This window comes from Silurus aristotelis (assembly GCF_946808225.1).
Source record: "Silurus aristotelis genome assembly, chromosome: 24".
In the NCBI taxonomy this organism is placed as follows: domain Eukaryota; kingdom Metazoa; phylum Chordata; class Actinopteri; order Siluriformes; family Siluridae; genus Silurus; species Silurus aristotelis.
This window is the reverse complement of record NC_139597.1, coordinates 4,612,600-4,627,515: the sequence shown is the minus strand read 5'-3', so window position 1 is coordinate 4,627,515 and position 14,916 is coordinate 4,612,600. Positions and strand designations below refer to the sequence as shown.

The 14,916-nt window shown below is 37.2% G+C and overlaps 1 protein-coding gene across 1 annotated transcript in view; it reads right to left on the bottom strand.

Moving 5' to 3' along the window:
• Positions 1 to 14,153, bottom strand: part of bcat1 (branched chain amino-acid transaminase 1, cytosolic) — a 21,724-nt gene extending 7,571 nt beyond the window's left edge. Inside the window, exons 1-6 of the mRNA XM_083528017.1 lie at positions 13,930 to 14,153; positions 6,206 to 6,250; positions 4,129 to 4,329; positions 2,891 to 3,001; positions 2,337 to 2,456; positions 343 to 503 (exon numbers count right to left, since the gene is read on the bottom strand). Of these exons, the coding sequence (XP_083384143.1) occupies positions 343 to 503; positions 2,337 to 2,456; positions 2,891 to 3,001; positions 4,129 to 4,329; positions 6,206 to 6,250; positions 13,930 to 13,959 (668 nt within the window). The 5' untranslated portion in view covers positions 13,960 to 14,153. The remainder of the gene's footprint in view (positions 1 to 342; positions 504 to 2,336; positions 2,457 to 2,890; positions 3,002 to 4,128; positions 4,330 to 6,205; positions 6,251 to 13,929) is intronic.
• Positions 14,154 to 14,916: the final 763 nt, after the last annotated feature.

Here is a 14,916-nt window from a genome sequence, read left to right as displayed (position 1 = left end):
CAAGTTTCTAATAATTACCTTTTTTTTATTAGCTTCAAAAAGTATAAACCTTCTGATATAAAAAAAAAGTGATGTAGTGGAAATCAATTAGACCCAATGTGTAATTAAATGCATCAGAGTTGACTGCTGATTCAATTCTTCGCCCATCTTTCAACAGTATTCTAATCCTGAGTCATGGGTAAAAATTTCCAGCTTCAATACTGCCCTGTAAAGTTACCAGAAATGAGAGAAGCATATGCAAATATTGTGTTCAGAGCTTTTGTGTGTGTGTGTGTGTGTGTGTGTGTGTGTGTGTGTGTGTGTGTGTGTGTGTGTGTGTGTGTGCGTGTGTGTTGCTCTCACCCTCCCATTTTGCAGTCTCCAGTCCCTCCCTTCCAGGCCCTAATGTATTTAGTGTCGGCCCACAGAGACACAGACTTGTTTCCTGTGCTGAAGTAGGAGCCAACAGGACTGAGGATCACAAACAGCAAGGCTTTGGAGGTCTTCTTTACACCTAATGAAGACTTAATACACACACACACACACACACACACACACACACACACACACACACACACATACACACACACACACACACACACACACACATATTTCCAAATGTATACATATATATATATATATATATATATATATATATACAGTGAGGAAAATAAGTATTTGAACACCCTGCTATTTTGCAAGTTCTTCCACTTAGAAATCATGGAGGGGTCTGAAATTGTCATCGTAGGTGCATGTCCACTGTGAGAGACATAATCTAAAAAAAAAAATTCAGAAATCACAATGTATGATTTTTTAACTATTTATTTGTATGATACAGCTGCAAATAAGTATTTGAACACCTGAGAAAGTCAATGTTAATATTTGGTACAGGAGCCTTTGTTTGCAATTACAGAGGTCAAACGTTTCCTGTAGTTTTTCACCAGGTTTACATACACTGCAGGAGGGATTTTGGCCCACTCCTCCACACAGATCTTCTCTAGATCAGTCAGGTTTCTGGCCTGTCGCTGAGAAACACCGGAGTTTGAGCTCCCTCCAAAGATTCTCTATTGGGTTTAGGTCTGGAGACTGGCTAGGCCATGCCAGAACCTTGATATGCTTCTTACAGAGCCACTCCTTGGTTATCCTGGCTGGGTGCTTCGGGTCATTGTCATGTTGGAAGACCCAGCCTCGACCCATTTTCAATGCTCTAACTGAGGGAAGGAGGTTGTTCCCCAAAATCTCGCAATACATGTCCCCGGTCATCCTCTCCTTAATACAGTGCAGTCGCCCTGTCCCATGTGCAGAAAAACACCCTCAAAGCATGATGCTACCACCCCCATGCTTCACAGTAGGGATGATGTTCTTGGGATGGTACTCATCATTCTTCTTCCTCCAAACACGTTTAGTGGAATTATGACCCAAAAGTTCTATTTTGGTCTCATCTGACCACATGACTTTCTCCCATGACTCCTCTGGATCATCCAAATGGTCATTGGCAAACTTAAGACGTGCCTGGACATGTGCTGGTTTAAGCAGGGGAACCTTCCGTGCCATGCATGATTTCAAACCATGACGTCTTAGTGTATTACCAACAGTAACCTTGGAAACGGTGGTCCCAGCTCTTTTCAGGTCATTGACCAGCTCCTCCCGTGTAGTTCTGGGCTGATTTCTCACCTTCCTTAGGATCATTGAGACCCCACGAGGTGAGATCTTGCATGGAGCCCCAGTCCGAGGGAGATTGACAGTCATGTTTAGCTTCTTCCATTTTCTAATGATTGCTCCAACAGTGGACCTTTTTTCACCAAGCTGCTTGGCAATTTCCCCGTAGCCCTTTCCAGCCTTGTGGAGGTGTACAATTTTGTCTCTAGTGTCTTTGGACAGCTCTTTGGTCTTGGCCATGTTAGTAGTTGGATTCTTACTGATTGTATGGGGTGGACAGGTGTCTTTATGCAGCTAACGACCTCAAACAGGTGCATCTAATTTAGGATAATAAATGTAGTGGAGGTGGACATTTTAAAGGCAGACTAACAGGTCTTTGAGGGTCAGAATTCTAGCTGATAGACAGGTGTTCAAATACTTATTTGCAGCTGTATCATACAAATAAATAGTTTAAAAATCATACATTGTGATTTCTGGATTTTTTTTTTTTTAGATTATGTCTCTCACAGTGGACATGCACCTACGATGACAATTTCAGACCCCTCCATGATTTCTAAGTGGGAGAACTTGCAAAATAGCAGCGTGTTCAAATACTTATTTTCCTCACTGTGTATATATATATATATATTAAATACCAGCAATGTTCACATCAGCCCAAACCAGACTTGTGGGATTATGGTGAAAGATTTTTCTCTCACCTCAGTGCCCAGGAACGTCGGCCGAATGTAGAGACTCGCCAAGTCGGAGCGAGGAACCCAGTCCTGATCGATTTCCACCAGTTTCCTTATACACTCCAGAAATTCAGCACCATCAAAACTCTGAGGAAAAGAAAATAAAACACAATACACAATAACAGAATGCATCATATACAATATTTAACATAGTGTACAAGATAAACCAAAGTATACACTCGAACGAGGTGTTTGTTTTAAAGAATGTTGGCTTGGGTTTACAGGATCCTAAATAGTGTTCTGCTGTAGGAACTAGAATCAAGGATCAAGGCTACTGAAGTGTGCAAAATGGAATAAATATGCAAATCAGGATTTACAAGTTCGATCGTTATACTGCGTAATAGAGGCGATCTGAGGTGAATAAACAGGCGTCTCTTTATTGCACAATAAATGTGTTACAGATCAGGATGACTAAGCAAGAGTAAGAAAAGAAACATAGAAATGTGGCATGATAGTTGATATAATACTGTCATCGTTTTCAGACCAATCAGGACCCAGAAATTGATCAGGAAGCCACTCACAGGTAGACAGGCTCGGTGTGCAGACTTTAGCATGCGATCCATGTTCAGCATTGGCCTGAAGAGACGAACCCGGTCATCCTGCCCCCGGTACGCCTTCATGCCCTCGAAAAGCTACAAACAAAACCAAGTACTCACGTCATAACGTGTGTGGACAAATACCAAACTCAAGGACAACTGGGGGTTGAAAGGGGGGTGGGGTCAAAGTACATGTGTCAATTTTACAAAGTGGTGCTAATAAGCGATTTATAATATGAAACATAGAGAAGACTTATTTCTAAAATGGACTATATGGTATACAGTATACAAAATCGGCAATGTTGATATTGTTGATAAAATCCTAGCTCCACTTAATAATTTCGAGTTATGAGCCATCTCATAGCCTTGCCATCAGATTTTTTATTAGCTCACAAAGCAGATTTTTTAATCCACAAGCTGTACCTCTATTATTTATTTTATAATTGTTACTATTATTTTTATTATTATTGGTTATTTATTTATATTTATTTATTATGCATACCTTTTTTAACCTTTCTTTTTTTCACAAATTATTTATTTATTTGTTTTTTTTTACTTGTATATGTTGTAATTTTTTTATTTATATAAAATGCCTATAAATTACAGTGTAAAAGAAAAATACTCATTTTATTCAAGGGTATATTTCCCGAAATGGCCAGTTCGAACGTTAAAATAAACGAATCAACCAATTTCAACTAAACATTTAGAAAAAAATCCATGTATTAGCAAGAAGATGAGCCATTAAAGCCAAGGTCTATTTGAGTGTCTATATTTGTATTTCCCTGAAAAAAAAGATATCAGGAAAGGATCCTTTCAATCCACATGCATTCTAATTATGTAGCTTTGCATACAAGTGGAATAAGTGTATACTCATGTTTTTGTGTAAAAATATTGTATTGTAAGTATTTTTTGTAAAAATACTGAAGACATTTGGGTTTGAAATAAGAAATGGGACCATAGACAAGAATTGTAGCTTATATTTCCGGGTATTAGCATCTTGATGTGGTTAAATCAAGAGATCAAATATATTGAAACATTTTTGATTGCCTAAAGTTTCTGGTTACCAGAATGTGTCCTGTTAAGTTGAAACCTGTATGTGTCCTGTTAAGTTGCAACACGAACAGCAAAAACAAAAGGAACGGCCTTACTGTTGTCATCCTTTCAGACGGAGGTGTATTTTATATACAGTTTGTGTGAGTGGGTGTTGTTGTTGGATCACCAACCTGCACGGCGTAATGCAGGGCGGAACAGGCAGGATGAAGGCTCAGGTTTCCAAATGGCTGAATCCGAGGTTTTTCCCAGCCTCCTTCACTGCTCCACTCAATGAGCAGCATGTGGTCTGTGAACACAGTGCCGAAGGAAAGGTTCTCAGACTCGGGTTTAGGTTTACGCCTTTCACACAGCTGGACCGCTGTGTCTGCTGACTGAAAGAAACGTGCCAATGAAAAGTATCATTTTAATATGTGTACAACAAAATCTGGTGGTCAGCACTTTGTACTAAAGCGGAATAATACTGAATAAATAAAATATTATATTCACAAATTACAATGCAAAATATTTGTGACATATTCATAATAGTATAAGTTCATAAAAGATCTTTTTACAGCAGAAAGAAATCATTACTGTAACAACTTGGCTGTAAATCATTTTCAGCTGCAAATCAGTGAAAAATAAAATGATTAAAGGGTCACTGGCCACTAACCCTCTTGTTTTCATTCGAATATTTCTCCTTTAATTTCTTTTTTCGTCTGTACAGTATGTGACAATGCTATAATGATATCCAATATACCTTATCCTGGTTTTGTTTTCTTCCAATGTTAACATAAATCATGTAGCATAGAAACTATCTGATCTCTCGGACCTTGAAGCTCACTGATACAATTCGGCCATGAAACAAACGATGCTTATGCAAATGCATTATTATATGTTTACTGAAACATCAGAGTGACACATTAAGTAAAATACTGAATATATACCAAAAAATATTAAGGTGAAATTGAAAAAATGGTCGTCTAAAAGACTCTGGGTGCTCTGTCTCCTTTGTAATCTAAAATAAACCTAAAATTGCTACTTTTAAGCTCTAAACCCTAAGGCTATTTAGTCTTTACCTGTCTTGCCATAAATACTCTAGTGTGTCATGGCTCATAATCTTCTTTGGCTCACCAATGAAGCAGAAAAGCCAGAATACAGGCAGACTTATATTAAGAAAACAGAGCTACTGTGTTTGTTCCCTGAGTTTGGAGTATTTTAGTTATGCAAAGTGTTTTCACACGTCAAGGACAGGTAGAATTGCCTTAAAGAGTCAGTAGCTGAATGAAGGTTAACCGAACCATTAAATCAGCTTAATATGTTTAATATTTACCACTCGAAAAACTCTAATATTCTCCAAAGTACTCCATTTGCATCACTGGCTCACTATAAATTAGACAACAGATGCGATTAAGGTTTATTGTTCTTTATTTAACTGTTGTTTCTGCTGCTTTCAGGTCATCCTGCAACTCTTTTCAAGTGACTGCTGGATTCGAAAACATTATGAATGTAAATCTGAAGTGGAAATATGCACTAGAAGTATATTACGCAAAGTGTCTGAATACTTACTTTAGCTGATTGTACATCTAACATGCACTACTTTATGACTAAAATATTTCTAGGTCAATTCATCAACCATTTAAAAAACTAAAACAGATGTGAGAGTCAAATTGACACATAGCTTAGGAAATACTGAGACTATAGAGTTGTTGGTATTTCAACTGCCTGCCTTGTAATCATCTATCTGAGCCCGAGAGGCACTGAAAAAAAAAGAACGGTGAAGCTTGATTGACAGGGCTTATGGAGAGCTGAAGCTGAGAAAGTGAATTCCCTCAGCACAGCACTTTGATCCAGCGAGTGACAGGCTCCCCATGATACTTATATTACTAGTAGAAAGAAACATGGGGGGTGTGTATACATTCCAGCTTTAGCACCCAAAATACCAGCATCTTAAAAAACTCTGAGAGGCCCCATGACATTATGGTGGTGGAAGTGGCTTGACAGGCTCATAGTTGGACTAAACCAAAGCCAGATGACAAACGGAGGCTGCTGTGTTCTCAGTGAAGAGGAGAATAACACTAGAGAACTGTTGTCACTGGACTTCTCACTGCAGGCAAGTGCTGAAATATGTTTTATTTTCATGATATCTTGTGAACAAATGGAAAGAATGTCCAACCCACAATCCACACACTGTGTTCCCGGGGTGATTGCAGTTCCTCTGAAACACAATGCTGTTACAAAAGCACACATGGATTAGATTAAAGACATTACCTTAAAGCTAGCCACACTGTTGCATGAGGGATTTTCGTCTTGGACCTAAAAAAAAAAAAGGCCAAAAGTTAAGAAACACATTAACTAACAGCAGTATTAGAATAGTACCTCAGTAAAGCTATGGATAAATAACCGTTACCATATGAACTACAATAAAACTGTGAGTATTAAAGAGGGCATGAAGTGCAGTAGTGAAATCACAGGCCATGGTACTTCCATTAGGTAGTGGTAAATCAACTTATACCTTATACATACCATAGAATAACCATGATGGTATTATAGAGACTATGGAGCACCATATTATAACAAAAGTAGTGCCATAGTAACAAAGAAAAACACATTATAACCATGGTTTGGTTATATAACAGTTTTTATATATAAAACAGTTTTCCGTTGTTTACCTAGTTGACCACAATGGCCGTAATTTTATTACAGTACCTAATGGTCATAATCATCATTCATGCTACGAATGATGATTATGACCATGAGGTACTATATTAAATCAATGGCAATACTATGGCATCATTGTCAGATGAAATACATCTCTAAAAACAGACTTTTAACTGTATTAAAATTACGACCATTGGGGTCAACTAGGTAAACAATGGAAAACTGTTTATTAAAATGTTAATTAGCACATTAGCATGGACACCTCTGCACTTACTGCCATGCTGTAAAACAAACATATTAAGACTAGTAAACCGAGCCAATCACATGTTTCGATGAAATTACTAAATGTTTAAATTTTATTTACAGACTGACTGATAACATGATTTGCAATATCTAAAATTGAATTTTTAGTTATCTCTGCTAGTGTAGATCATTTTCTCAGAACAGTGCTTCTGTAAATATAACTCTTTCCCCAGACCCAAAATTTTAAACCTTTGTTTGTTTAGGAAAGGTCTTGAATCTCTATTCGCAATCAAGATTTGTTTACAGGAACGCGGCTTGGGTTTTCAGAGATAGCTAATGCGTGAAGCTCTTTCTTTATTCACCCTAATCACCTGGGTTAGGCCCTCACACCTCTCACATTCCCCTTCATGAATTAATCAAGAAGCACAGATAAGCAGGCATTGTCATTGTTTATGTACAGGTTGATATTGGAAACTGGTTTACAAAAGTTCAACACTAGAATCACATCCTAGATTTTTAAAATGTATAAAAAATAACATCTAAACTTTACTGCCAGATTTCTTGATAGTACTTTTTAAATTATAATATTGCCATGGTTTTACTACATCACTTAATTCTGGCTATAAAACAACAGTTTTATTATATTATATATAATTTCTGTAATAAGGTCATCATTTTACTATATCGCTTCATGCTCACAGAAATACTACCATGTATTTACTATAGTATTCCACAGTTACGATAATACTACCATTGCCTTTTTTATGCCTTGATTAAAATATAGTATTTAATAGAATCAGAAAGGTTTTTATTGCCAAATGTGTACATATACACAAGTAATTTATTTATGTGAGAATATATATTTTTTTTTTATAAACAATGTACTGTATATATTGAACATAGTTACTATAAACCTGCCATCACTTTACCACAGTTATTCTATTACTTCAAACTCACATTTTCAAGGATGTAAACAATAACAAATGCGTTGTGATGATACTGCGCATGTATGGTCTCAAAGCGTTTGCCGCCATTTTATAATTTATTTATTTTTTGCTGTCAAAAAAAATAAGGAGCGAATATAAGTTGAGCTAAAACATAACAATTAAGGTATTTATACAAATTTATGAAAATACCGTAGCAGTTAAATACGACATTGAAGCGTCAACTTTTCACTCTGAACATTAAACGTAAAAGGTGACGTACTGTACCGTATCCAGACGTATTTCATGATCTGGTTGTGGCCCGAACGCATCTACACGGGAGACGCAGTAAAGACATATCGTAGTCTGGATGCCTACAATTACTTCCTTAACTAGGAATGTAGAAAAATTTAGTCATACAATGTGGACAACGTTTATCTTGCGGTTGATGAGGGTTTGGAGCGTCACAACACACTGTTAAAAATGCCATCTTTAGATCGTTGCTATGGTAACCGGGGTGATTATTGGTTGCCGCATTGCATTTGCATGTCCGGGTATGTCTTGTATGTCGATGCTAATAATAAATCACAACACAAATTGCAGGGAGGGAAATGTAAGGTTATAAATCATGTTCTACAACTTTAAATAAGATCTGGAGATAATAGTTATATATAATTATATAAATTATTGGAACTTTAGTTAAAATTTGTGTATGTATACGTATTGGGGGATCTGCTTATAGAAAATTTAACATTTTATTTCATTTCGATTGAAGGTACGAAATGAACTGAATCATCCAAAAAAAAAAAAAAGATTCTTTCAATTTTTATTCAAAGAACCAAGTCACTAAAATGACTAGATCTTCCCATCATTACAGCCCTGTGTGTGCTCACGAATAAACAAGAAGGTGCATGCAATACGATGCTGGCTAACGTGTCTTCATTTATCTAAATCATTCAATTCTAATTCATGATTTGTTGTTGGTTTTAGATAAAAGTAAATATCCTCGAGTTGCTATAATTATGACATTTTTTAATCGTAAGAATAAATGAACCGTTGCAGTGTATAAGCCGTCTCTCACCAATTGATTGAATGTGCATGTTATCTAATTGAAAACGTCCAAGGAAATGTATAGGCAGAGGACCTTGGGCTTGAAGGCGAGGCCGCCCTAATTATACTAAACCTATACACTATTTTACCAATCAAAAGCGGCGTATCGGCTCTTTGTCCATTGGATATAAAATCTGACCCACCTGACTCACCTACTACAGTACTTTATTCTCCCTATAGTACTGCCATATCTTTACTACAGTACATTATTCTCACTATAGTACTGCCATATCTTTACTACAGTACATCATTCTTACTATAGTACTGCCATATCTTTACTAAAGTACATCATTCTCACTATAGTACTGCCATATCTTTACTACAGTACATCATTCTCACTATAGTACTGCCATATCTTTACTACAGTACATCATTCTCACTATAGTACTGCCATATCTTTACTACAGTACATCATTCTCACTATAGTACTGCCATATCTTTACTACAGTACATCATTCTCACTATAGTACTGCCATATCTTTACTACAGTACATCATTCTCACTATAGTACTGCCATATCTTTACTACAGTACATCATTCTCACTATAGTACTGCCATATCTTTACTACAGTACATCATTCTCACTATAGTACTGCCATATCTTTACTACAGTACATCATTCTCACTATAGTACTGCCATATCTTTACTACAGTACATCATTCTCACTATAGTACTGCCATATCTTTACTACAGTACATTATTCTCACTATAGTACTGCCATATCTTTACTACAGTACATCATTCTCACTATAGTACTGCCATATCTTTACTAAAGTACATCATTCTTACTATAGTACTGCCATATCTTTACTAAAGTACATCATTCTCACTATAGTACTGCCATATCTTTACTACAGTACATCATTCTTACTATAGTACTGCCATATCTTTACTAAAGTACATCATTCTCACTATAGTACTGCCATATCTTTACTACAGTACATCATTCTCACTATAGTACTGCCATATCTTTACTACAGTACATCATTCTCACTATAGTACTGCCATATCTTTACTAAAGTACATCATTCTCACTATAGTACTGCCATATCTTTACTACAGTACATCATTCTCACTATAGTACTGCCATATCTTTACTACAGTACATCATTCTCACTATAGTACTGCCATATCTTTACTACAGTACATCATTCTCACTATAGTACTGCCATATCTTTACTACAGTACATCATTCTCACTATAGTACTGCCATATCTTTACTACAGTACATCATTCTCACTATAGTACTGCCATATCTTTACTACAGTACTTCATTCTCCCTATATTACTATTATAAGTTTAATAGAATATACTTTATTTTCACTACACACATTACTGCAACCTTCCAGGACAAAAATGTAGTTTTGGGTACATTTTATTTGTGGAACGTGAGGCGAGTAATGTGTTTTATATATATTTAATTATTAGGCTCTGTTATAATTCCATGAGAATCCATGAGATGTATTAACAGTGAATCATACATGAAAATAAACGCATGGATAAGAAATCATATATCATTCAACACATGCAAAGTCTGAACACCACATACTTTTCCTGTAAGGAACGAGAAGATTGAACCACAACAGAGGCTTGAGGGAAAATAAAAATAAACCGTGTCACATGCGTCGGCTTCCTTACATACTGAGGCCTACTTAAACAGTTATTCTTGGAATGTGGCTATATCCGAACAAAACTCAAAACACAAATAGTACAGCAAAATTGTTCAGCTCCTACAGACCTCAGAAACATATGGTGAATCTATCATTCTGCTAAAGTACTTCCTGGATTTTATGTAGTAAAAATGATATGTTTCCAGAAAATAAAATAAATTCAGATCTATTTCATACGTTGTGTGGATTATGTACTGTTTATAATGTACAGTCCTGATTTCCTATTGTTTTGCATGTTTTACACACTTTAATGTTTCAGACCATCAAAGTAATTTAAATATTAGTAAAAGATAACACAAGGGAACACAACATGCAGTTTTAAATTAAGGTTTTTACTATTAAAGGGAAAACAAAATCCAAAACTACATAGCCATGTGTGGAAAAAGTGTTTGCCCCCCTGTTAAAACAGTGGTTTATCACACCTGAGTTTAATTTCTCTCGCCACATCCAGGCCTGATTACTGCCACACCTGTTCACAATCAAGAAATCTCTTAAATAGGACCTGCCTGACAAAGTGAAGTAGACTAAAAGATCCTCAAACACTAGACATCATGCCGAGATCCAAGGAAATTCAGAAACAAATGAGAAAGAAAGTAATTGAGATCTATCAGTCTGGAAAGGTTTATACAACCATTTCTAAATCTTTGGGACTCCAGAGAACCACAGTGAGAGGCAATATTCACAAATGGCAAAAATATGGAACAGTGGAGAACCTTCCCAGGAGTGGCCGGCCAACCAAAATTACCCCAAGAGCACAGCGATGACTAATCCAAGAGGTCACAAAAGACCCCACAACAACATCCAAAGAAATGCAGGCCTCACTTGCCTCAGTTAAGGTCAGTGTTCATGAGTCCACTATAAAAAAAAACGACTGGGCAAAAATGGTCTGCATGGCAGAGTTCCAAAAAGAAGAACATAAAGGCTCATCTCAGTTTTGCCAGAAAACATCTTGATGATCCCCAAGACTTTTGGGAAAGTACTCTGTGGACTGACGAAACAAAAGTTTAACTTTTTGGAAGATGTGTGTCCCATTATGTCTGGTGTAAAAGTAACACCGCATTTCAGAAAAAGGACATCATACCAACAGTAAAATATGGTGGTGGTAGTGTGATGGTCTGGGGCTGTTTTGCTGCCTCAGGACCTGGAAGAGTTGCTGTGATAAATGAAACCATGAATTCTGCTGTTTACCAAACAATCCTGAACGAGAATCTGGTCGTGACCTCAAGCTGAAGCGAACTTGGGTTCTGCAGCAAGACAATGATCCAAAACACACCAGCAAGTCCACCTCTGAATAGCTGAAGAAAAACAAAGACTTTGGAGTTGCCCAGTCAAAGTCCTGACCTGAATCCTATTGAGATGCTGTGGTATGATCTTAAAAAGGTGGCTCATGCTTAAAAACCCTGCAATGTTGCTGAATTACAACAATTCTGCATAGATGAGTGGACCGAAATTCCTCCACAGCGCTGTACCAGACTCATTGCATGTTATCGCAAACGCTTGATTGCAGTTGTTGCTGCTAATTGTGGCCCAACCAGTTATTAGGTTTAGGGGGCAAACACTTTTTTACACAGGGCCATGTAGTTTTGGATTTAGTTTTCCCTCAATAATAAAAACCTTCATTTAAAAACTGCATGTTGTGTTCACATTTGTTATCTAATATTTTAATTTGTTTGATGATCTGAAACATTAAAGTGTGACAAACATGCAAAAAAAAGAAGAAACCGGGCCAACACTTTTTCACACCACTGTATATCATGCACTTTTGTATACATGCACACAAGTATGCATATGCGTTTCCTTTTTTCTCTCTAGCATTTTTTATCTATTTCTATTGTTTGTTTTTTCGTTTTTACTTATGTCCTATCTAAATTATGTCCTGTCACAGAATAGGAATTGTATTATATTGTGTAACACACCGCTCCCTGTACATTTGACAATACACTCTTAAATCTGTTGAATCTAGACTACAGCTGAAAAAAGATTCAATAATTTTGTTTGCAATCTGTTCATTAACCTGTAGCCTCAGATTCCTGTTCTTCTCAGAGGAACTCAGGGTCGTTGAACCCAGTTGTAGCAAATTCACCTCAAATTTCGACATATCATGCATTTAGAGATGCTTTTCAGATCGCCACAGTTGTAAAGAGTGGTTACTAGACAGCTCACACAAGTCTAGCCTTCCTAATCTGACCTTTCTCACTGACAAGGTGTTTGTCTCTGCAGAATCTGGATTTTGTTGTTAATTTCCACTTTATAAACTTTCTTTCGGCTTCTCCCATTAGGGGTCGCCACAGCGGATCATCTGCATGTTTGATTTGGCACATGTTTTTACGCTGGATGGCCTTCCTAACGCAACCCTCCCCATATACAGTGCTTTCAATGGAACTGGAAAGCAGAAGCTCGGTGGTTAAGGCTTTGGGTTACTGACTGAGTTACTGACGGGTATCGCTGTATCATGGCTGACCCTGTGCTCTGACCCCAACTTCCTAACATCACTGGTATATGCAAAGAAAGAATTTCCCTATGCTGTACATGTGACAAGTAAAAAAAGCCCCTTTACCTTAATGATCGTTAACAAAGGAGGGTTGGTAAATATATATATATATATATATATATATATATATATATATATATATATATATATATATATATATATTTGTTTAACCTTTTGATCAATTGTTTACAAAAAAATAATCAGCTCTCATTGATATCAAAAATGCCATGAGCGTATGGTGAGCATGAGTTGCACTTGAAGATCTCCTGCTATAGAGCTCTGCTCTGACCTTAAATGTATTGACCTATATCAGTCCTGACTTTACAAACACCCTTATGGCTGAATGAGCACAAAGAGTGGAAGAGTGGAAGATTACAGCAAATAGGGACTAAATGTGGAACAGGAGGTTCAAAAGCACATGCCAATCTTTTAGTTAGGTGGCCAGATATATTATATGAACTACTATATATACATATACATTACCAGTCTAACGTCATACGTCAGAGCACAGCTTAGTAAAGGGGTGTAACCTTATGGTCTCCTGACTTGCTGGTGAGTATGGTAGTATACTGTAGTCCACGTGTCTATTTATAACAGGCTATCCATGTCTCCATCTCTCCCCTGCTGAATTATTATTAGAAAGCATTTAAATGTGGCCCAATGTCTATCACAAACATGCATCGATCAAAACCCGGATTATTTATGCAAATGCATATTAAAAAAACCCGACTCTTAACGCACGCGCAAACGCTCTCCGACTGAGACGGAATGCAGCTCACTAATCCGCTATTCTGTAAACGCGCGAGCGCGCGGCAGCGGCGCGTGCGCGAGATCGAGGCGTTTGGCACGGCGTGCACGGTGATAATAAGAAGGTTCCCCCCATCATTACTATTTACCTGAGGAGATCGCGCCGAGTCGCTCGCCATGATGAAGATGATGGTGATTAGGAGCGCAATGGAGGCGGGTGCTCGGACCGCTTAACACACACACACACACACACACACACACACACTGCTCCTACTGTATGCTCCCTCTAACACACGCGAGCGTCGTGCATCCACGTGAAGCAATCCTAAAACCAGACGTGTATTTCCTAGGCTTTTAGGATCTATTCAGCGCGTGTAAACCCCCCCACACACACACACACCACTGTCCTTTTTTTTTTCTTTTTTTTGTGTGAAAAAAAGAGGTGGCATTTTCCCCTTCATGTGCAAACAATTACACACTTCTATTGCATCATCCGCCATTCCTGCACTCTGCATGCACTCATAACTTCTGGATAGACAGCTACAAGGATATTGATGGCTTTTTTTTCTAACAGTTTGCAACAGTAATATGTAATTTTGGAGGGGGTGGGGGGGTGGGTGTAAGTGCAGAGGGTGTATATATAATATATAAAAACAATTTTATAAATGTATTTATATATGAATAATTCAAACACTTTCACCATCGCCAAACTGCTTTGTAACAAAGTCCATTTAAAATTTATTTAATTACATGCAATTAAGCACCAGACTGGGGTCCCTGAGCAAGGCCCTTATCCTAAACTGCTTTGTATAAATGAGATAAATGAGATTATTGTCATTTGCTCTATATGTGGGCACCTGCCGCACTTATGCAATTTCATCTGCAAGCCAATAAAATATGATTATGTACATTAATGAACTAGCACGCTTCTCCATCTTGGTGATAGATAGATAGATAGATAGATAGATAGATAGATAGATAGATAGATAGATAGATAGATAGATAGATAGATAGATAGATAGATAGATAGATATCAGAAATAAAATGAAATAAATAAAACTTTAATCTTCTTCTTCTTCTTCTTCTTCTTTCGGCTGCTCCCATTAGGGGTCGCCACAGCGGATCATACGTCTCCA